General features: G+C 38.1%; 3 protein-coding genes and 1 long non-coding RNA gene across 8 annotated transcripts in view; 2 read left to right on the forward strand and 2 right to left on the reverse strand.

Moving 5' to 3' along the window:
- LOC113106284 (rho GTPase-activating protein 6-like) overlaps window positions 1-4727 on the forward strand; it is a 34841-nt gene extending 30114 nt beyond the window's left edge. For 4 of the 5 annotated variants that reach the window (XM_026268033.1, XM_026268036.1, XM_026268035.1 and 1 more), the window contains 3 exons: window positions 251-450; window positions 2983-3299; window positions 3925-4727. In XM_026268033.1, the coding sequence (XP_026123818.1) occupies window positions 251-450; window positions 2983-3299; window positions 3925-3996 (589 nt within the window). In that variant the 3' untranslated portion in view covers window positions 3997-4727. The remainder of the gene's footprint in view (window positions 1-250; window positions 451-2982; window positions 3300-3924) is intronic. The other variant, XM_026268034.1, reaches the window with a different exon arrangement.
- Window positions 1-21111, forward strand: part of LOC113106275 (microtubule-associated protein 1A-like) — a 1143919-nt gene that overhangs the window by 132882 nt on the left and 989926 nt on the right.
- Window positions 3222-4892, reverse strand: LOC113106296 (uncharacterized). Its single transcript, XR_003292468.1, has 3 exons — window positions 4858-4892; window positions 3875-3982; window positions 3222-3356 (listed from the first exon to the last, which is right to left on the reverse strand). It is a non-coding gene; the product is annotated as an uncharacterized LOC113106296 (long non-coding RNA).
- Window positions 5764-20280, reverse strand: LOC113106287 (ubiquitin carboxyl-terminal hydrolase 12-like). Its single transcript, XM_026268041.1, has 9 exons — window positions 20083-20280; window positions 18474-18554; window positions 17946-18159; window positions 17198-17469; window positions 16168-16244; window positions 15994-16077; window positions 15483-15680; window positions 12083-12161; window positions 5764-8900 (listed from the first exon to the last, which is right to left on the reverse strand). Exons 1-9 carry the CDS (start codon window positions 20128-20130, stop codon window positions 8799-8801), a joined length of 1155 nt encoding a protein of 384 aa, XP_026123826.1. The 5' UTR covers window positions 20131-20280; the 3' UTR covers window positions 5764-8798.

Here is a 21111-nt window from a genome sequence, read left to right on the forward strand (position 1 = left end):
ATATGGTTGGCTGAAAAAGTGGATGGGCACTGCTGTACTCCAAAATGTAATTTAACCTTAAGAATTTTAGATACAATTGCATTCTTTATCTTTGTCTATTCAAAGACACTTTAAAATTGTTTACATGGGTTAACTACCCTAAATTAAAGGCTGCCATTTTAACCTCATATTTAACGTGCCTGATTACAGAGGTGAAACCACAATAATTGCTACTGTCCAAACACTAGTATGCATCTCTCCATTGTGACAGCAGTAGTAGCAGCCTGACGATGGAGACGGACTCCGGTGGATGGAGGGACACACAGGCCTCGCTGGACTCTGTGGGTCAGTCCAGTGATGACCTTTCATCCCTGGAGCCACTGTGCTCTCTTTACCCAGAGACATCTGTGATTGGAAGTCTGAGCAGTGAGGTCTTCCTCAATGTTCTTCATCTGAACACCAACAGGAAACGTTAGTACAGCATTCTTCACAATGACTCATTTTTTAGAGATGTAATTTTAAAATTACATCTCCTCTATGTTTCAGAAATGTTGAGGTCGATAAGCTGTTCTATGCTCACTGAAACTGCATTTCTTTGAAGGAAAATACAGCAATAACAGTGATACTGTGAAATACTACCATTTAAAATAGCGGTTTTAAAATTGTATTAAATTTTAAATGTAATTTATTCCTGTGACTTTTCAGCAGCCATTATTCCAGTCTTCAGTGTCACATGTTCCTTCAGAAATCATGCTTATATTCTGATTTGGTGCTCAAGAAGCTTTCTTTTTCTCATTGCCAAATGCTAATGTTGACAACAGCTGTGCTGCTTAAAGGGATAGTTCACCCAAAAATGAAAATTATGTCATTATTTACTCACCCTCATATCGTTCCAAACCTCTAAGAACTTTGTTCATCTTCTGAACACAAATTAAGATATTTTGGATGAAATTTAAAAGTTTTCTGACCCTCCATAGACAGCAACGTCAATTACCATGTTCAAGTCCCAAAAGATAGTAAGGACAGCATTAAAATGGTCCATGTGTAACGGAGGCCAGCGAGTAGTGCTGTGCAGGTAAACCTCACTCCCCGATCTCAAGAGACGCACTAGCAACAGACGCTAGTAGCTGTGGCCATTTAGCCTCCTTGTTAGTGCGTCCACTTCCCATGTCCCGCTCGGAGCTAGTGCTCGGAGCCTCAGAAAGGACCCGGGAGAGAGGGGTTACATTGGTGCTGTGACCCGGATGGGAGTGAGGTTTAGGGGGGTGAGTGTAACGGAGGCCAGCGAGTAGTGCTGTGCAGGTAAACTTCACACCCCGATCTCAAGAGACGCACTAGCGACAGACGCTAGTAGCTGTAGCCATTTAGCCTCCTTGTTAGTGCGTCCACCTCCCATGTCCCGCTCGGAGCTAGTGCTCGGAGCCTCAGAGAGGACCCGGGAGAGAGGGGTTACATTGGTGCTGTGACCCGGATGGGAGTGAGGTTTAGGGGGGTGAGTGTAACGGAGGCCAGCGAGTAGTGCTGTGCAGGTAAACCTCACTCCCTGATCTCAAGAGATGCGCTAGTGGCTGTAGCCATTTAGCTTCCTTGTTAGTGCGTCTGCCTCCCATGCTGGAGACCTGGGTTCGAGCCCTGCTCATCGCGAGTGCGAGGAGCGTCGGAGAGGACCCGGGAGAGAGGGGTTACATGTGACATCAGTGGTTCAACCAAAGGGTTCATCAGATGCAAAATTCACTTTTAAGTGTTGTTTGAACATGAATGTGTGTTAGCAGTGTTTGTACACATCCACCCTATAATTATAAAAATCAAAGCAGTGCTTTTTTTTTTTTTAATCCCCTTAGAATAAATAATATCCCTGTTCTCAAATCAATCCGTTCTCAGTTTCTTGGCTGTGTGATGTCACACAGACCCAGGCCCCTCGCACAACTGTTGATTGACATTGAGCTGTCATCAGTCTGCCATTGTTTAAATTCCATAGGAGGAGTAGACAAGAATGACTCCTAAGAGACCGAGGTGTTTTGTTGTAGAATGTAATAACGAACCTCCCGACATCTGAGCCGATGAAGACACAGTGGATCCACCCCCCACCCCCTATCTACCAAAATGCAATTTATGTAAGTACGAATCGTTCATCATCCAGCTTCACCTACAGAAGCTTTTTTTTCTTTGCAAATCGCTTTTCCTAATAACGCGCTACAAGGTTCCCTGGCTAAATGCAGCTGAAGTAAACAGTCTCATAAGAACGGCCCATGGATGAGAGGGGCAGGGTGTTGCTGGTGTTGTTTTACACTACCATTGAGAAATACCGCAAAAGCACAACTGAGGTCCCTTAAGCAAGGCACTGAACCCCCAACTGCTCCCCTGGCACCGCAGCATAAATGGCTGCCCACTGCTCCGGGTGTGTGTGTGTGTTCACTGCTGTGTGTGTGTGCATTTTGGATGGGTTAAATGCAGAGCAGGAATTCTGAGTATGGGTCACCAAACTTGGCTGAATGTCACATCACTTCACTTTAAAAAATAGGCATCCGATGACCCCTAGCAGAATGCTTTTTTTGTGCAGAGAGAAACACAAATAACGTGTGTGGGGCTGCTGATGAATTGATGTCACTTGGACAGTTTTAACACGCTCTTTACTAACTTTCTGAGCCTTGAATGTGGTAGTTGTGTTGCTGTCTATGCAGGGTCAGAAAGCTCTGAGATTAATATTTTAATTTGTCTTGTGATGAAAACAGGTCTTACGGGTTTGAAACAACATGAGGTTTAAGAACAAAATTGTCATTTTTGGGTGAAATGTCCCTTTTAAATTTTGTGAAACGCTTTTTTTATGATTGTTTGATGAATAGAAGCAAAAGAACACCATTTATTTGAAATAGAGAACTTTTGAAGCATTATAAATGTCTTTACAATCGCTTTCAATTATCAATTTACGGCAGCATGTGTAAATGTGTGTTAGTAAACGCAACCGATTATTATATGTATATTCCGTATGTTTGTCTACAACAGGCTCCTCTGAGGGCCCACCCAAATCCATTGGTAAAATGAGACAGTTTCATTCCCACCACAACCTGATGAGTCTGTCCCAGTCCTCCTCTAATGCCCAGAATGAAGAGCGAGAGCTCCAGGAGCAGAGGCAAGGCAGTTCAAGGCACACGTGCTCCGAGGAGCGCCTACATATCAGCCTGGGACGGCAGGACAGCGGTTCTCATCCACAGAGTCCCAGAGAGAGAGGCATCTGGGTACGGCAGAGCTCCAACGCCTCGTCCACGACATCAGACGACAGCAAACCACCGAGCAACTTCTGGGACTTTTTCACTGGCAAGGTGTCAGGCTCAGAGACTATAGTTTGATTCCTGGGGGTTGAGGGGGGACCCGTAAAACTGTAGAGAGAGAACTGGCAGTAGATACACACACAGACGTAATGCATCTGCGGACGCTATACTGTTTATATAATAAAATCTTAAATAACCAGACTCATCAAGAACAAAATAGTTTTTCAGAACACGTCAGATTATCAAAAGAATCATTATAAACCTGCCAGAATAGTGTATTTTATCAAGATACAGACCTGCGACTATAGAATGTAAATATAGCATATGGCTGTTATAAACCACTCTAAATAGAAAGCAGCGTTTATATATATGAATCCTCAACATGCACTCAGTGGGCACTGTAAATGTCAAAATAGTCCACATTTCAAAGGCTGAAATCTCTTATATTTGTTTACATTAGCACTGAAGCGTTCTGAAGTTCCCCATCTGGCTATTTTTCTAAAATATAGTGGTAGCTGGCTGAGGCTGGGTCTTTACCATTACAGAATCTTTTACACATAGTAAAGCATTATATTTTTTAAATAAAGTGTTTATATAACATTTTGGTAGCTTTGAGTTCTTTTTACCTGGACTAAATGAATTTGTACCCTTAAATGTTGTACATGTTGCTTTTCAGATACCGGTTGTCAGACGAAGCCCTTCACTGCAAAACTTCTTCAACGACCATTCGCAGTCTGAAAAAAATTAAGACACATGGAAGATGCTTTTGGAAGAATATGATTTTTGTTAACTTTTAACCACTTGGAGAACATGCTCTGAACTCATGACATCCCTGAGCCACAAGGGGGTGATATTTACTGGGCTCAAACATTACATTGACATTAAAGTTGAAGTTAAATAGATCCTGTCCATTGCCTCTATTAATGCTGGACTCTGTTGGGATTGGTTAAAAAGTAGGATTTCCTTCAATAAGAATTAAACTATTAAAGACTAGATTAAACTAAGAGAGAGCACTTCCATTTCTAGTGGCAGAAAGTACAAAATATGTATTGATTGAGTTGGAGGAGCCAGGCCTTCTTTGAGCACAAGCTGAATATCAAGGTAGTTTCTCTACACCTCATTTCCTATAAATATTTTTTTTATCGTGATTTTATCTAATCATTTTTCAAAGTATGTAATAATTTTAAAGGTGCATTCAGTACTAACGTTACTTTTGTCTAGCATTAGCTTCACTGCTTTAAATACTGATAATCGGGCATCTATCGATGTGTATCGCGTTGATCGACTCGACGATAGTGAGTTTTTATTCATTTCCTTATCTGCCCAAACAAAAGAGAAGCAATTTGGGCATCAATAATCTGGATTATTTCCATCTTTAAACCGTTCCACCTTCTGAATGTCGTGACGGTGCTGACACGTTTATTCGTTGTCTGTCTTGTCTCTGATCTTAAAGCATGTTAATAAAAGTGTTCCGTTGTCAAATTTCGCTTTTTTGCATCACTAAACAACACTACGCTATTAGAGTAACTAGAGACGGGAGCAAGTGAGGCAGAAATACTGAGAAGGGATGCAGCTATTGCAAAATTTCGCCATAAAAGCAATACATTACATTTGCCACCGGACCCTGACGGATTATTGTGTTCCTGGACACGCAATTTACGTAGCTGACTGTAATTTATAGGCGGGGATTGTGCTAATTGTGAAGTGCCCTATTTACCAATGATTGGAATTCATTAACATACACGTTGTGGGAAGTCGTAGCCTAATGGTTAGAGAGTCAGACTCACAATCGAAGGGTTTGAGTCTCGGGCCGGCAGGAATTGTAGGTGGGGGGAGTGCATGTACGGTTTTCTCTCCACCCTCAATACTACAACTGAGGTGCTCGAGCAAGGCACTGAACCCCCAACTGCTCCCCGGGCGCCGCAGCATAAATGGCTGCCCACTGCTCCGGGTGTGTGTTCACTTCGGATGGGTTAAAAGCAGAGCATGAATTCCGAGTATTGGCTGTATGTCATGTCACTTGTTCACTTGTTAACTAACAAATCGGACATTTACTAGGCATTTGTGAATCCGGGGGAAAATTTTCGGGGAGGTCTGTTTTACGCGCAAATTAATCCGAATTTTCTCATAGATTTACGAATGTTTCATGAATGAGCCCCATTGTGTTTTGTTAAGGTCTACACCTACCCCAACCCTAAACCTGTACAATAACGCAGTAATGCATTAATTAATTGTTGTTCAAAAATGACAATGTTGATGCGCACGTTGCCAGTTAGGCCAACGGGTGATAGCTCAAACTACTGAATGCACCTTGCGATGACGTTTTCAGCCTCTAAACAGTGAAGCATGAACCTTACTAAACAGGAACAGAATGTTTTTTACTTGGTGTTGCAAATTACATTTTTGTGAAAATTTACCTTCTAGAAATGTCACAAGCTATACTTGCTGGAAACCACATGGGTGTTGCCCAGTTTAATGACATCATAAAGAAACAGACACCATGAACCCCCTGGAGATGGTTGATGTGTTTTTGTTTGATTTTATTTGGGACAGGGGGATCCAGTCCCATCTTTCATCCACACGGTCCACTCCACTCCAAAACCAGATTATTCACCTGGTTTACAATTTGTACATTGCTTTATTGAAAGTGCACTTTTTTTTTTTACGCCCAGTTTGTAATAAACATTATTACAATGTTATGGAAAGGGGCGGATGAAACACAACTAACGTTAGCATGACATAGCATTAGCTTGTGTTTGTCTCATGTTTTGATGTAGTTTGTGTGTCTGCTAATGCCAAAACACTCAGGGTGCCATTACTGTGATCAGTGTATAAACTGATTCTCAAGATTGCAGCATTAATCTGGTAATTCCAACATTATCACCCTTACGTTTTTGTATTAACTCTCTCTTCGCATAACATACAGCAGACCAAATAAGGGACAAATTAGCAAATGTATAAAAATGAGAATGTCAAAGAAATGTTAACATAATATTTATAATTAAACATAAATAAAATCATGAAATATAAGAGCCCCAATAAAAGAAACATTCCTTCCCCCGTAACTACTAGATCACAAGCCAGTTAAAAAAAATATATATATCCAGTTAACTTAATGCAACTGATGATGACAACACATCTACAAACACTCTTACATAGCATGTGTAAATGAGTAATTTACATGACATGGCAACATATGTCAGTTTATTTCAAAATATACCGTATTTTTCGCACTATAAGTCGAACCGTAATATAAGTCGCATCAGTCCAAAAATACGTCATGATGAGGGAAAAAACATATTAAGTCACACTGGACTATAAGTCGCATTTATTTAGACCCAAGAACCAGGAGAAAACATTTCTGTCTACAGCCACGAGAGGGAGCTATATGATGCTTATTGTAGACTACAGGAGCACTGAGCAGCGTAGAGCGCCCTCTAGCGGCTGTAGATGGTACTGTTTTATCCTAGTTCATTTCTCTTGGTTTATGTCAAATTAATTTTGATAAATAAGTCGCACATGACTATAAGTCGCAGGACCAGCCAAACTATGAAAAAAAGTGCGACTTATAGTCCGGAAAATACGGTAGCTCAGTCTTCTTAAGAAACGCAATGCCAGCAGGTTAACTGACCCGCAAGAAGCTTAAACCTCTTTACTGACATTGTTATGTGTTGTTTATAAGACCTTTACACATGCTTTATAACAATGTCAAGAGACTTTAAACCACACATCCACTGATACAAAGTAGACTTTACAGGATGAATGGAATAATAACCAGCAGCACTGTCAGTTTTGACCCCTCAAAGATTAAAGCGCATTTTTGTCAAACCAACAACCAAATAAAGCCAGTGTAGTTTACAAAGGAAACCTGAAAAAAAAAAAAAAAAAACACCTTTTCAATCGTATACCATCCATTTTAGCCTCAAAACTATAGGGTTGGGAGAGAAGTAGATTAGGACAACAGGCTAGGCAACTGTGTGTTTGAAACTCAAAGCAAAGCAAAACTGCAGTATTTTGAGGTACCTCGCTATTATGTACTTTTCTCCTCACATGAAAATAATACCTAGTTTAGTTGGGTGTGTTTGTTTTTTGCCTATAAATCTTGACTAATTGCAGGGTGGTCTAGTTGTCTTGTAATATTTACTAGCTATGTGGCTTATTCTTCTGGCCGTGCAACATCTTTTACTGAGTCCCCTTAACCAATCTAACTATAACCAAACCAAGTCGCAGCTTAAACTCGACATTTACAGACAGATCTAAGACTGTATGTGAGCACTGGCTGTGCTTCACTTCTCATCTAGGTCTATACGGAGTTGAAACATTATTAATTAAGAAGGCAGAGGAGACTATAGAGATCTAGAGAAGAGTTACTGAGATTAAACAGAATAGATGCAGTCAATTCAATCGGCTTAATGAATCAGGAGAATTTATAATAGAGTGCAGAGCCACATTATGTTTGAATTATCCAGCATTTCTACTGTTTAATGGGTAAACTGAATGAGTCCACATTCATTTCAGACAATCTCACAGCGCCACAGTGTTCATGAAACATGATTGGAAATGTGTGCAGCTTTTGGTTTCAATACGACTTCAGAATTCAGAATAATATAAAGCCCTAATTTCTATCTCCATCTTTTACGCTTTACAGTTAGTGCACTACTAAGTGTGCACTATATGACACAATCAAGCTGTACACTCACTTGCAGTGCACAAGAACTGGCAGAATGTTTTACATTCATCGAATACTGATAGAGCATTCTTAAGCCAAGCTACATCTGTTATACAAGCACTACTCTGGTATCCACAATCCTCTCTGCATAAAAAAAAGCAGAGCACCCATCAATCCACAGGCCCTACATAAAATCACCTGTCAGGTTCTCGACACCAAAAAATGCTCATCCCCTTCAAGCTAATTTAAACCTGATCAGTTTCATCCATTCAGGTGGAGCAGCTCTACTACAATGACAACATGAGCCACTGGTTCTGCATTCAACACATTTATAACTAGCTGGTTGACATGGACATAGCATGATGTGTCATGTTTGACACTGCAGATCAACATCTGAGGGTGAAGAACCGCCGTGCGGCTTTCTGGACTGATCGTGATATTGAGCCAAAACACAAATCAAGACACCGCCCAGCGAATGTGAAGTAAACCAGAATATCAAAATGAACCTTGTGACTCCGTGTGGTGGAAAAAAAAAAATTTGTACATTGTCCATTCTCAGGCCATCGAGACGTATGTGTAGCTCATTTCACATGTGTATGTGCGTTTTTGTGTGTGCTGAGCAACACAAAGCAGGCGAGTGAACCAGACGGCGATTTCTTCTGCCTGGTGATTACTGTGCTGTGTCCAGGTCACTCTGGCATCGACTGCTCCTGTCTGAGGCCTGACTGAAGCTCCACTGATAAGCCTGGATGAAAAGGGACTTGACTGAGAGGGGATGGAGCAGGGGGCGAGCTGTGTCAACAAAGCCCAAGCCTCCCTATCTGCCTGATCCGGACCCTCACAGATCACACGCTCCCATTCTTTCAGTCACTCTTTCCAGCTCAGTCTCTAGACTGGTAGAAGAGTATATACCCTGACTCAGAGTTTTTGGAGATGTCCGATGTCAGACCGTAGAATTCCTCGATTGCTTGGGCGTCTATTTTCTGTGGGGACCAAAAAAGAGAAAGAGATACATAACTGGATATAAAGGAAAACGTATTTAAACTGGTGCACTAATTTCTGACTTCCTTTATGCATGAAAACAAACCTCATTGGTTCTTGTGGAAGCTTAAAACATGCTTGCATGACACATGAGAACATGGTTCATCATATTTCATGTTATCATATTTGATGTGGACTACGTATGTGCATAATCAATGTTTATAAGTGAATAAAAGCCTAAATTAAATCTGTTAAACATATAAAGTGATTGTGTCCCTTGAGAAGACCTGGATTAAATAGCCAGGTTCAGATGGATCACAAGCATCAAAGTTTCCAGTGAATGGATTTTCAATGAAGGGACAGAAATCTCAGATTGCATTCATTCTTTTTCTTTTGAGTTGCAAATATGAGGAAAAGTCTTTGATTTGGAACAAAATGAGTAACAGGATATTTCAACTAGGGATGCATGATATTATTGGAATCGGCCGATAAAGGCTTAAATGTTTTTTGCATAAGGTCATCTGTTAAAATTAAATCAAAAACAAAATGTTATGGTTTCAACTGCATTTGTCTGGAGAAAAAAAAAGCAGGAATTGATTTTATTATAGGATTTTCAAAGCTTTCAATGTAATCCTATATACAAATATATATAATACAGACCAAAAGTTTGAAAACATTACTATTTTTAATGTTTTTGAAAGAAGTTTCTTCTGCTCATCAAGCCTGCATTTATTTGATCAAAAATACAGAAAAAAATAGTAATATTGTGATATATTATTTCAATTTAAATTAATTGTTTTATATTTGAATATACTTTAAAAAAAGAATTTATTCCTGTGATGCAAAGTTGAATTTTCAGCATCATTACTCCAGTCTTCAGTGTCACAAGTAACATCCAGTCTATCACATGATCATTTAAAAATCATTCTAATATTCTGATTTATTATGAGTGTTGGAAACAGTTCTGCTGTCTAATATATTTGATGAATAAAAGTTTAAAAAGAACTGCATTTATTCAAAATAAAAAATACAATTCTAATAATATATATTCTAATAATATATTTTCTTTACTATCACTTTTTATCAATTTAACACATCCTCGCTGAATAAAAGTATTGATTTTATTTTTAAAAAAGAAAAAAAAACTGATTTACTGACCAGTAGTGTATATTGTTATTACAAAATATTTATATTTTAAAAACAAAGCTTTTTTTTTTTTACTTTTTATTCATCAAAGTATTCTAAAAAAGTATCACATGTTCTGAAAAAATATTAAGCAGCAGAACTGTTTCCAACTTTGATAATGAATCATCATATTAGAATGATTTCTAAAATTCAAAAATTCAAAGAATTCAGCTTTGCATCACAGAAATAAATGATCATTTAAAGTATAATAAATTTAAAAACAATTATTTTAAATTGTAATAATATATCAAAATATTACTGTTTTTTTTTCTGTATTTTTGATCAAATAAATGCAGGCTTTATGAGCAGAAGAAACTTTTCAAAAACATTAAAAATGGTAATGTTTCCAAACTTTTGGTCTGTACTATATTATATATATATATATTAACCAAAATTAAAAATGATTTGTTTATCATTTCTGCACAGGAGAAACTTTGTGCTGTTTCAAAACAAAAAGGAAATATATAGTGTTACTGGAATAAGCTATAGACAATTTATTTTTTTTTTTTTACAAAATATGGCATATCAGATATTGGCAAAAATCTAATATCAAGCATCCCTGATTTCGACCAAAAATTTATATTCTATCATTTACTTGCATTCATGTAATTTCTTACCAGTTTTGTAGATATTTTGGAAAATTTATTTTATTTTGATTAATTTATTATTAATATAAATAATATTATTTAACTGATTCTTTTGTGTTTCGCAAAATCAAACAGTTTTGGATCCCTTCGATCTGTGTAATTAGCAACACCGAACATAATTACAATCTATTTGAGAGTCACAACAGGATCAAACAAAACAACATCTGCTCAAGCAATAACCAAAAATTCTGCGTGGTGTCACTAGCGGTGCAGAAATGACCGTTCACTTTGACTTCTAAAGCTGTGTAAATGGAATTTTTCTCTGTCCAGAAAGCTCTTATGTTTCTTTTTCCAGATGTCCAACTGGGAAGACATCAGATAATAATAATAAAAAAAACAGATAAAGAAATCTGACTTTAGCGTGTAACAGAGCTAAGCCGTCTGCCTCCAACATCCAGTGTCTTACACCACTACTGTGCTTGCTATTTATTAAAGACTGCTGCTTCCCCATGTTAAGGTATGAGAACTACTTCATGTTCTGAGAAGCATCTGAAAGTTTGTTCACAACATGTGTGTAAATATTTGTCAAGGTTACTGTGCAGCAGAGCGGAAATCACATCTGTGTGTCAAAACCAAATGAATATATACTATACATGTGCATGCAGGTGATGGAAAATCTGTCTCAATGTACGCTTTTAGTCTAGTAGTGTAAAACAAACAAGTGTCATGAGGATGTAATGGAAAAATGGTGCTGGATCACAATCCATATAGTACTCTTTTAAGTATGTTATGTAGCAACAAAAATTGCTCTTTAAAGCAAAAATACTAATTCTGTGCTCAAAACAACAAGGGAAACTGTTCAAATGAATAAAAGAGTCTTGGTCTCATTAATGCATCACTATGCCAATAATTCATTCAGAGAACTCAAAAGTATTTGGGTCAATGCGAGGACAACTCCAGACAAGCACTCAGTGAAGAATAAACAGCAGCTGCAAATCACCTGACAGTTGAGGTTAATGCATGTGCTACTGTTCAGTTTTAGACTTCCAGATAACTCCAGACTGCAAATCATTTATTGTTAGGCAACGCTAACTAAATGTGAAAATTACTGTTATAACAACTGGAAGAAGAAACAATCAAGTTTGCTGAACTGAAACTGATGCTTCAAGGTCTCTGGTGGTTTTTTTAGATACTTCTACTTTCTTTGTTCTCTTCTTTAAAAGTAGTACTTCAGAAAATTATTTCACCTCTATGAAAACACACTTAATGTGCATGTGCACAATCATTGAAGTCTATTATTCATTAATGTACATGATCTTTTTTCATTTGAGCCAAAAATGATTTTCTCTGGATACTGACTGAATGTTACCAATTTGTTTCATGCAAACTGTAAACATCATACTCAGACTTACCTCTACAATGTCATCATCAAACAGAAGCCAGAAGCCATGACTCTTCACTATAGTGATATAATGACCTCGATTCGGACCACTACAAAAAATAAAACATAATAAGATATGATGAGCAGAAACAAATGACAATCCACAGCACTATGAATGGAAGAGAAGATTTTTGTTTCAGTGGAAGACCGATTTATGGAGAAACAAGATTTATCTAAGATATCTGAAAATATATGCATGTATAAGTCATTCAAAATTAGATGCATTTTTATAAAATAGAGTAAATTTTTATTTCATGCCTACTTTAACATTACCACACAGACAATATACTGTGCTCTTAACTCAATACACAATCCTTTATTGAGATAATAAATCCTGGTGGTTACTCAAAAATAAAATTGGCTGAAAATTTACTTTGGAAAAAATGTACTAGGCCAGGTGCAGATGAGTTTATTACTTCTTCATCCAAACAGATTTGGAGAAATCTCATCAATGAATACTCTGCAGTGAATCTACATGACTTCATCAGTTAATGTCTTGTGAAATGGGAAGCTGTATATTTGTAACAAATTCATCAAGATTATTTCTTAACTTCCAACTGTTGCTTTTGGCTAAAATATGAGTACTCTATCCCTAACACTGCATTCTCCAGTAAAATAAGTAATCTTGTCTGAATAAGGAGAGAGGTATGCACAAATCAAGAAACATTTAAGTGAAAGCAATCTAAAAAAAGTTCTAAACAAATATGTCAGCAGGTTTTGATGTGAGAGGACAACAAGTGATGGACTTTTTCACTGAAAGTGTTATTATGGATTATGGACTGGTATTTTGACCAGAAGCAATGGTTTGATAAAACTAGGGATGCTTATTTTAACCAGTTAACAGTTAAGAGTTTCAACCGTTTATAATACAATAAGTTAAATGGTTTAAAAGTCTTATTTTTTTTTCAGTAATTTATTAAAATATTTAATATTGCTACGAATATAAAAAGAAATCTCAAGAAATTAAAATATTTTCTCAAAGATCAATAATAATAATAATAAAATTACAAAACAGAAATGTTCAAGATCTCCAAAGCAGGCTTAATTATGAACTCAATACTTGGTTGGGACTCATTTTGCACAAATTACTGCTTTAGAGTGGTGTGGTATGAGGGAGATCAGCCTGTGGCACTGCTGAAGCGATACTGAAGCCCAGGTTGCTTTGATAGCGGCTCCTCTGTATTGTTTTCAGATGTTACTTATCTTCCTCTTCACAATACCCCATGGATTCTCTGTGAGGTTCAGGTCAGGTGAGTTGGCTAGCCTATCAGGCACAAGAATATCATGGTCATTAAACCACTTGGAAGTGGTTTTGGCACTGTGGGCAGGTGCTGAAGTCCTGCTGAAAAATGAAATCAGCATCTCCATAAAGCTTGTCAGCAGATGGAAGCATAAAGTGCCCAAAAATCTCCTGGTAGATGGCTTTGGACTTGATCCAACACCAGCAGACATCACGGCAACCCAAATCATCACTGACTTCAGAAACTTCACACTGGACTTTGGATTCTGTGTCTCTCCAGTCTTCTTCCAGACTCCAGACCTTAATTTCCAAATGAAATGTTAAATTTACTTTCATCTGAAAAGAGGACTTTGGACCACTGAGCAACAGTCCAGTTCTTTTTCTCCTTACCCCAGGTGAAATGCTTCTGACATTTTTTTTCTGGTTCAGGAGTGGCTTGGTTCTAGGAATGTGACAGCTGTAGTCCTTTTGCTAAAGACGTCTGAGTGTGGTGTCTCTTGATGCGCTGACTCCGGCTTCAGTACACTCTATTCATTCACAGCTCTATTTACTAATTCGTTCCCTCTATGCACTAAAACATGCGCACAATTTCCTAATTTGTTCTCTGGATGTATTAAAATATGCACACGATTACCATTTCGTTTCCTTGATTTGCTAAATCGTCCGCACAATTTACTAATTCGTTCTCTCAATTTATAAATCGTGTACACAATTTAGCAAATCGAGGGAACAAATTAGTAAATCGTGCGGACAATTTATAAATAGAGGATACGATATAGTAAATTGTGCACACGATTTAGCCTACTTTTTTCCTGCATGTCATGTGCGGGGCTCTGTAGACGGACTAAATCCTTCTGAATGGTATAATTGGTCTGTCCACCAGAATACACTCCATTGTTTGCTACTGGAGACCCAGGTCAGTGTAGTCCAGAGATACGCGGATGAGCTCAAACTTAATCCGAGTTCACTGCTTTAAATTATCCGTTCACCACCCACCCGCACCTTTATTTAACTTCACATTACAATGATTCTAATTCTTAGTTTTGCATGATGATATGATGAATGGATGGTTCATTTTTTAACAGCAGATTGTGACGTTAGAGACTAGCGCTGATCTGCGCATCACGGCATGCGTCTTCGGTGAATTAAAGCCTGTGTTACTGCCATCGGAGCTGATCGCGGCCACTCAGTCAATGAATGCTGCTGTTTTTACGGCCACACCGTGGCCCAGAACTCATGCTTATCACATCGGTCACATCACATGGCATGGTGCGACAAAATACAATAGTAGAACAGAACCCATTATAATCAGTGATGTTGACTACACTGGATGCAGTAAACTGATGCCTCGTTTTATTTATGACGTGCTGACACAAAGTTTAAATGATTTTCAATTGTTGCTTTGTTGTGTCCTGTTGTGGCGCAGACACAGTGTCAGCATAGTTTGTAACAAAGTTAGTATCTTTCTGCAGTCCAATAGACAGCAATGTGGTGGTGGCTTGAGTGTGTTGAATAGTGATTTAATGCTATATTGTCATCCAGTTGGAGATTCTCAATGCCTCCACTACAAAGGCCTATGTTTGTCACACCATTATAAGTGTCTGAAAACCACATCGGAGTTATCATTGCAAAAAATTTGTTTATGTGTATATATATTCTGTTTATGTAGGCTATACACTTTATACTATATACAATACCAGTTAAAACCTTTGACTATACTGTACTATAATATAGACTACACATAAAGAATATTGGCCGTTATATCAGTATCGGTCTTTTTTTACTCCCTAATATCGGTATCAGCGTCGACCCACCAAAAAACCCTTATTGGTCGGGCTCTAAATGAAAAACCTGAATGATGGATTAATTTTTTTACAAACATACAGCTTTTCACTTTATAGAGTCATGTGGATTCCTGTGGATTATTGTGATGCTTTTTTCAGCTGTTTGAACTCTCATTCTGACGGCACCCATTCACTGCAGAGGATCCATTGGGGAGCAAGTGATGTAATGCTAAATTTCACCAAATCTGTTCCCATGAAGAAACAAACTCATCTACCTCTTGGATGGCCTGAAGAGGAGTTTTTGGGTGAAATATTCCTATGAATTGACTGCCACGTCAAAAACCTACCTCCCACAGTGCACCACTACAGCCACCAGGTCGTACAATCGATCAGGGTTGGTAGCATCACCAGAGGTGTTAAAGAGCCTCAGCTCCAGAGGGAAGACTACACGATAAGAGAGCTTGGTAAAGCGATGTATCTGGTCCATGTACTTAAAGCGCTTTAGATGCAGGGCAAGGATCATGGGTAATTTCTTCACCCGCATCCTGCAAGTAAGAAAAGAGACAGGATCAATTTTAACTTCAAATTCCATCTCTATTCCTTCTCTATTCTCAGACACGTTATTAGCCAACTGTAATTGTTAAATGCTCCAGGATTAAAATCTGTCTCTTGGTGCACAGAACCAACACACTAATGCATTGAGTAGAACACCAAGATTCATTCAAATAAGGAAGGAAATGCTACATAGATGGGGCGGTCCATAGCATCAGGCTTACATTGGTTGATATGAATATCACAGCAAATGCACCTCTGGAACAAGAGTAATTTCAGCCATGCCAGTCTGTTGGAACTACATACCTTTTCTGAGCCTCCTGTTTACTTCTGCATTGCTCACAGTAGTACTTGTATTCACTACATAAGGTCTCTGTGTTGCTGAAGCCCCTGTTAGTGCAGAGAAAACACGCTAGCTTTCCAATAAACAAAGAATTTGCATCAAAGGGACATTTGTTGCAGTTACGTTTGTGGCTTTACCTAAGACAGTGTGTGATGGAGGTATTCTGCTCCACATCCACTGAAAGGTCTAGGAAGTCTTCATCTTTACTGCTCACCTGGGGAGAAAGAGGATAGATTGTATGATGGGAAATCCTAAGGCTGCATATTATCAAACACAGCTAGGACATGTCCTAAATGCAATCATAAGCCCTTGTTTTTCTACTCTGTGTCCACACTTCAATGCTGTAATATCAAACTGCAGAGTAGGAGCATGCCGCAGAAAACACATCATCTCAAATCAGTACATCAAAGGTGTGTAATGGCAAAACAGAGGGCACTCATGGACAGCCTTCAAAATCATCAAATAAAGTACATTTGGAAATGCAACAAGAGAGAAGCCTGAATAGTTTCCTAAGGTTTTCCACCAATTAACAGACATCTGTAAATATTTTACAGTTATAATGTAAAATAAAATGACTATTAAATAATTTTTCATAAATACGTCATGTAAAAAATAAAAAGGTCAAATGTTACAAAATAGTAATATTTCATATTTGCTTTTAAATTTTGTTTGCCTCTAGTAATTTATTTAATTTTATTCTACTACATATAATAATTTAATAAACATTAACATATATATATAAAATTTGGGGCCTTATTGTGCAGGCTTAAAAACAAGCATAGCAAACCTAAAGCTTTTCATAATTTTTTTTTATAAAAAAAAAAAAAAAAGAACAGCCTTATAATAATAAATCACATTTTAGATCACAATGGCATTTTTTAAATACTTGAAAAATCCTCATCAGTAATCACCTCACACCCCTACATCTCAGATCAGCAATAACAGTTAACATATTCCACAATCCAAACATTTAACAGACTTCTTTGGGCCGTGACACACTGTTGAAAACTGTCCTCCCATCACATCCATAACAATCCCCCAGATGCTGATTAGTCCAAGCCAAAGTGACAAAAGCATACTCCCGAAAACTCACTCATCCCATATCTCATTAATAAAAACAAGATCCCTTTAGGGCACTTATGACTCACTCCACCTCCTCTGACTCACCGCTTCACAGTTCAGGCACCGCGTCTCATTGGTCAGTGTGCCTTGGAAGATCTCGTGCACCCATGTCTGCTGGGTCTTTTCCTCCGTTTCAGCCTCTCCTGTGCTGCTACCGCTTCCACCTCCTCCTCCACTTACACTTCCACCATTCTGTACTACCTTTCCATTCTGCTGTCTCTCCTGGCTCTTTTCCTCCTGTAGCAGGTCTGCAATGGTGTTGAGCAAGTAGTTGAGGAATTCGTGTGCATCTTGCTGCATGTAGTTGTCAAACAGCTCTGTAGGTAAAAAAAGAAGTGTCGATAGCATCAGGTAGCTGCAAGTCTAATACTGTATATAAACAGCAGAAATGAACAGTGAAAAAATGATTTAATCATTTAATAGAAATGTTTCCCCATAGCTATTTAAACAGTGCAGCTGAATCTACTGCGCCATGGTAAAAGAAATGACATTTTATGTCAGTTCCTAATTTGCAGTCAAAGCAAAACTATACAACAAAAATAAATGGTGTTGTCTTTGCTGGCTGCATGAGCAGTATCTGAAGCAAAGCTGAATTTTCAGGAGGCATTACTCCAATCAGTGTCACATGATCCTTCAGAAATCAGAAATCTTTACACATATATTAGTTATTACATGTATATTAATAACTGTATAGCAACATTTCAGAGATCTCTAAGCACCTGCATAACATTCCCACTAGCCCACATCAATAAGCCCAATAAGTCAAACTGCAGGACTCAGAATCTTTTCTCACCATTTTCCTTCCTCAACCTGGAGATGAACTTCTTTGGTGGAATGACTCCCACTTTCTTCTTCTGAGTTGCAATGCTGTTGAAGAGGTCAGCCAGGCAGGTGAGCAGGCTCTCTTTCCGTCGTGGCTGGATCTTATAGGCCAGCACTTTCTCCCGGAAGGGCCGGCAAAAGTACAGGGCCTGCAGCACTGAGTTACAGTAGCAGGTGTTGCCAAACTGAGCGAGCAGATTGCAATAGGAGAAAGAACAGATCAAAGATTGAGGACGGATATGTGAGGACATACATGCAAATATAATATGTGTCAAATATGCAATAAATGCCTCTGAGAAGGAAAGCAAACCATTGTTGGATACATGGAGTGGTTTTATTATTAGATTTTGCTGCCTTTTATGCATGCTTGCCAAATCTGCCATTAAGTGATGACATAAGCACATTACATAAAAAGGTGCTTTCAGATTTAAAAGTGATATGGCAAAGTCATCTTCTATTTATAGCACATTCACTGACAAACACAATAACGTAAACTTACATTGACCAGCCCAAAGTAGTGTTCATTAACAGGGAACTGTTCCGGTCCAATCTCCTTCTCCAAAGCAGAGGCATTGGCGCCCTACAGGGAACAGCCACAATGGTTATCTTTGCTCATGGGTCTTAATAATACAAGTGGCCAGGAACACCCTGGGCCTATTGGAGACTAACAGGAACATCCTGTTTGTGAAGAATGATGCCTGACTTGGCATTAACAGGATGCAGTTGCTGGGCAAGTGCACCCACTCTGTTTCACCAGGGGAGAACATCAAGGCAGAGCTGTAAGTGGTATCAGTATCTGAAGTATAATGCATAAGTTCTCAGATGATAAAAGGGCCAAGTCAGAGGTTCTTAAGCTTTTGGAACCGAAAGCCACCCCACTGTCCAGTATTCAAAGACCCACTTCCAGCCATATAGGAGGAGATATTTCTGGTGTTTCTGCTGCAGTTATGATAAAGCTATTTCTTTCTATATTTTTTAAACAGAAACTGGGAGTATAAAATATTTAATTAATTAACCACAATTGAGAACTGTATGTTTTTCTACAGGATTTATTGTTTTTATTTGTTTTAGCATTTTAACATCGATTTGGAGTTACTATTTCAAAAATATTCATAATAATTAATTATTTAAATACCTAAATACTGTAAATATCGTTTCTGGAAAGAAGAATGATCAAAATTTAACATTACATATAATGTCAAGCCATGACTTGATGTCCTAAGGTATGATGTATCAATACATTTTACTCACTTAATAAACAGCATTTTTTTTAAATACATACCTCATAGCTCTTTTACTGGTCCATACTGGCACCCTGAGGTGGCTAAGCAAAATCAACAAGATGTAAATCCATATGTCCTATTTCAATAACTGTTTATCAGTATTTGCTGGTAAATGAGGAAGTTGCCACATAAATATCTTTCTATAGAAAGGATTCACTGATTGATAAGAATTAAATCTCAAGCTAGAAGCTGTTCTATAACTCCCAGTACCTACCCAAATAAATAACATTTTAAATCAAATAACCAACTGTATGTTCGTTGCTAGTCTGATCTACTTCGAATGTTCTCGTGTGACAGTTTAAGAAAACCCTTTCAGCAATACAGACACTGAGCTCATAAAATCAGTTTTTAGTTGTGTCCTTGAAATAATGTTAAAACAACAACAGAAGCAGCAGCAGGAACTGTAGTCTCGTGCATGACCTCGCCTGATACCCTGTCCACCCTTCCTCTTAACAAAACACTCGTAAACATGCATACAGTATCCACATGACAGATTTTATCTAATGATAGATAAAGTTGAACCGCCCGGCTAATCAAACACGGACATTATTTATGTGTCGCTTGCTAATACGCTAGGCTATACATTTGACCCTTGAGCAGAATATCAATTTATCTAACAAAAAGTCCGTTCAACCACGTCTTCAAACTTATACTGTGTCTATAAACCCGGACAGAGAGGTGTGCAAACTTTTTGTGGCTGCGCTGCCATATCATGACGCGGTTGTTTATCTGTTAGCTGTTGAGCTAGCCTGTTAGCAGGCTAATCCAAACACAGGTTAGACGCAGTGGACGGGACAACACTCACTTACGCGAGGAAAAACTCACCATCGTACAAATCGAGGCGATCTTTCGGACTGTCATCAGTATTTCCATCCGTCTGTCGCCATGTTGGACCGAACCCTTATTTAAAAGTGTGACAGCCGCACAGGCTGAAGTTCCGGTGAAACCATCAGTCGGTCAGCTCGCGGCGGAGTGAGGGAGTGTCGCCTAGCGCGCTGTAACCTAGCAGCTGCGCACTACACAACATCAACAAACCTACTATGACGAAGACTACTGTTGACAGCAACTTTGGCCCCATTTATTTATGTTCAACATAGTTCACAAATGCTGGGAAATTTAGCATAAAAATGTCAAAGCACGGAATAGAAAAGAAATGATATGCAAATGTTTACGTCAAATAAGTAAATATTTTAAGTGGCAATTAAATTTTTGTTCACATATTTTGTTATATATTTTCAAACATATTTTGTGATAATTTATATGATCTGGCCTATGTAGTATTTCTTATCAATGTGATGTTTATGGTTCTAAAAAAAGCAATATTATTTAAATAATCATTAAGCCTATGATTAAATGTCTTATAAATGTAATATCATATTAGGTGGGAATTGGCAAAACGAAAATAAGCGTAAAACATTTGATAATTTCTAATTATCTAAAAAGAAAGAAACCTTTGGATTCTTTTTTGTTTCACTTTCTTTTGAAAACTAATAGGCTACATTTTGCTTTAGTAACCATTAAAAAAAAAAAGGATAAGTGACATTTTAAATAAGGATACATTAATCATTTTATTTCACGCATAACCAATTGAATATAAAGGCAGACAACGGTGAATTGTGGATACTATGTGTAAAAGGAGTAGCCCCGAGTTACATCTTTTGATGTTTTCATATTTTATGGCGAAGACTTACCGTGTATATTAATTAGGTAATACTGACGTTGCTTGGTAACCTTCCTATTACGTGGCCTATTTAATATTCATGAGTCCAGTCTTCTTCATAGTAAGATTCGTACTCACCCGCCCTTCTCTGGTTTCTCTAACGAGCACAGGGTCATATGTGCCCCCCGGACGCG

This window comes from Carassius auratus, chromosome 7, assembly GCF_003368295.1.
Source record: "Carassius auratus strain Wakin chromosome 7, ASM336829v1, whole genome shotgun sequence".
Classification (NCBI taxonomy): domain Eukaryota; kingdom Metazoa; phylum Chordata; class Actinopteri; order Cypriniformes; family Cyprinidae; genus Carassius; species Carassius auratus.

Excerpts from the sequence above, each read along its gene's own strand:
- LOC113106287 (XM_026268041.1), bottom strand. The coding sequence starts at position 20,130 with ATGGAAATACTGATGACAGTCCGAAAGATCGCCTCGATTTGTACGATG. Across the intron at positions 16,078-16,167 it reads TCCATCACACACTGTCTTAG|GGGCTTCAGCAACACAGAGA; the intron begins GTAAAGCCACAA and ends CTGCACTAACAG. Across the intron at positions 12,162-15,482 it reads GTAGTGGTGCACTGTGGGAG|TGGTCCGAATCGAGGTCATT; the intron begins GTAGGTTTTTGA and ends TATTTTTTGTAG.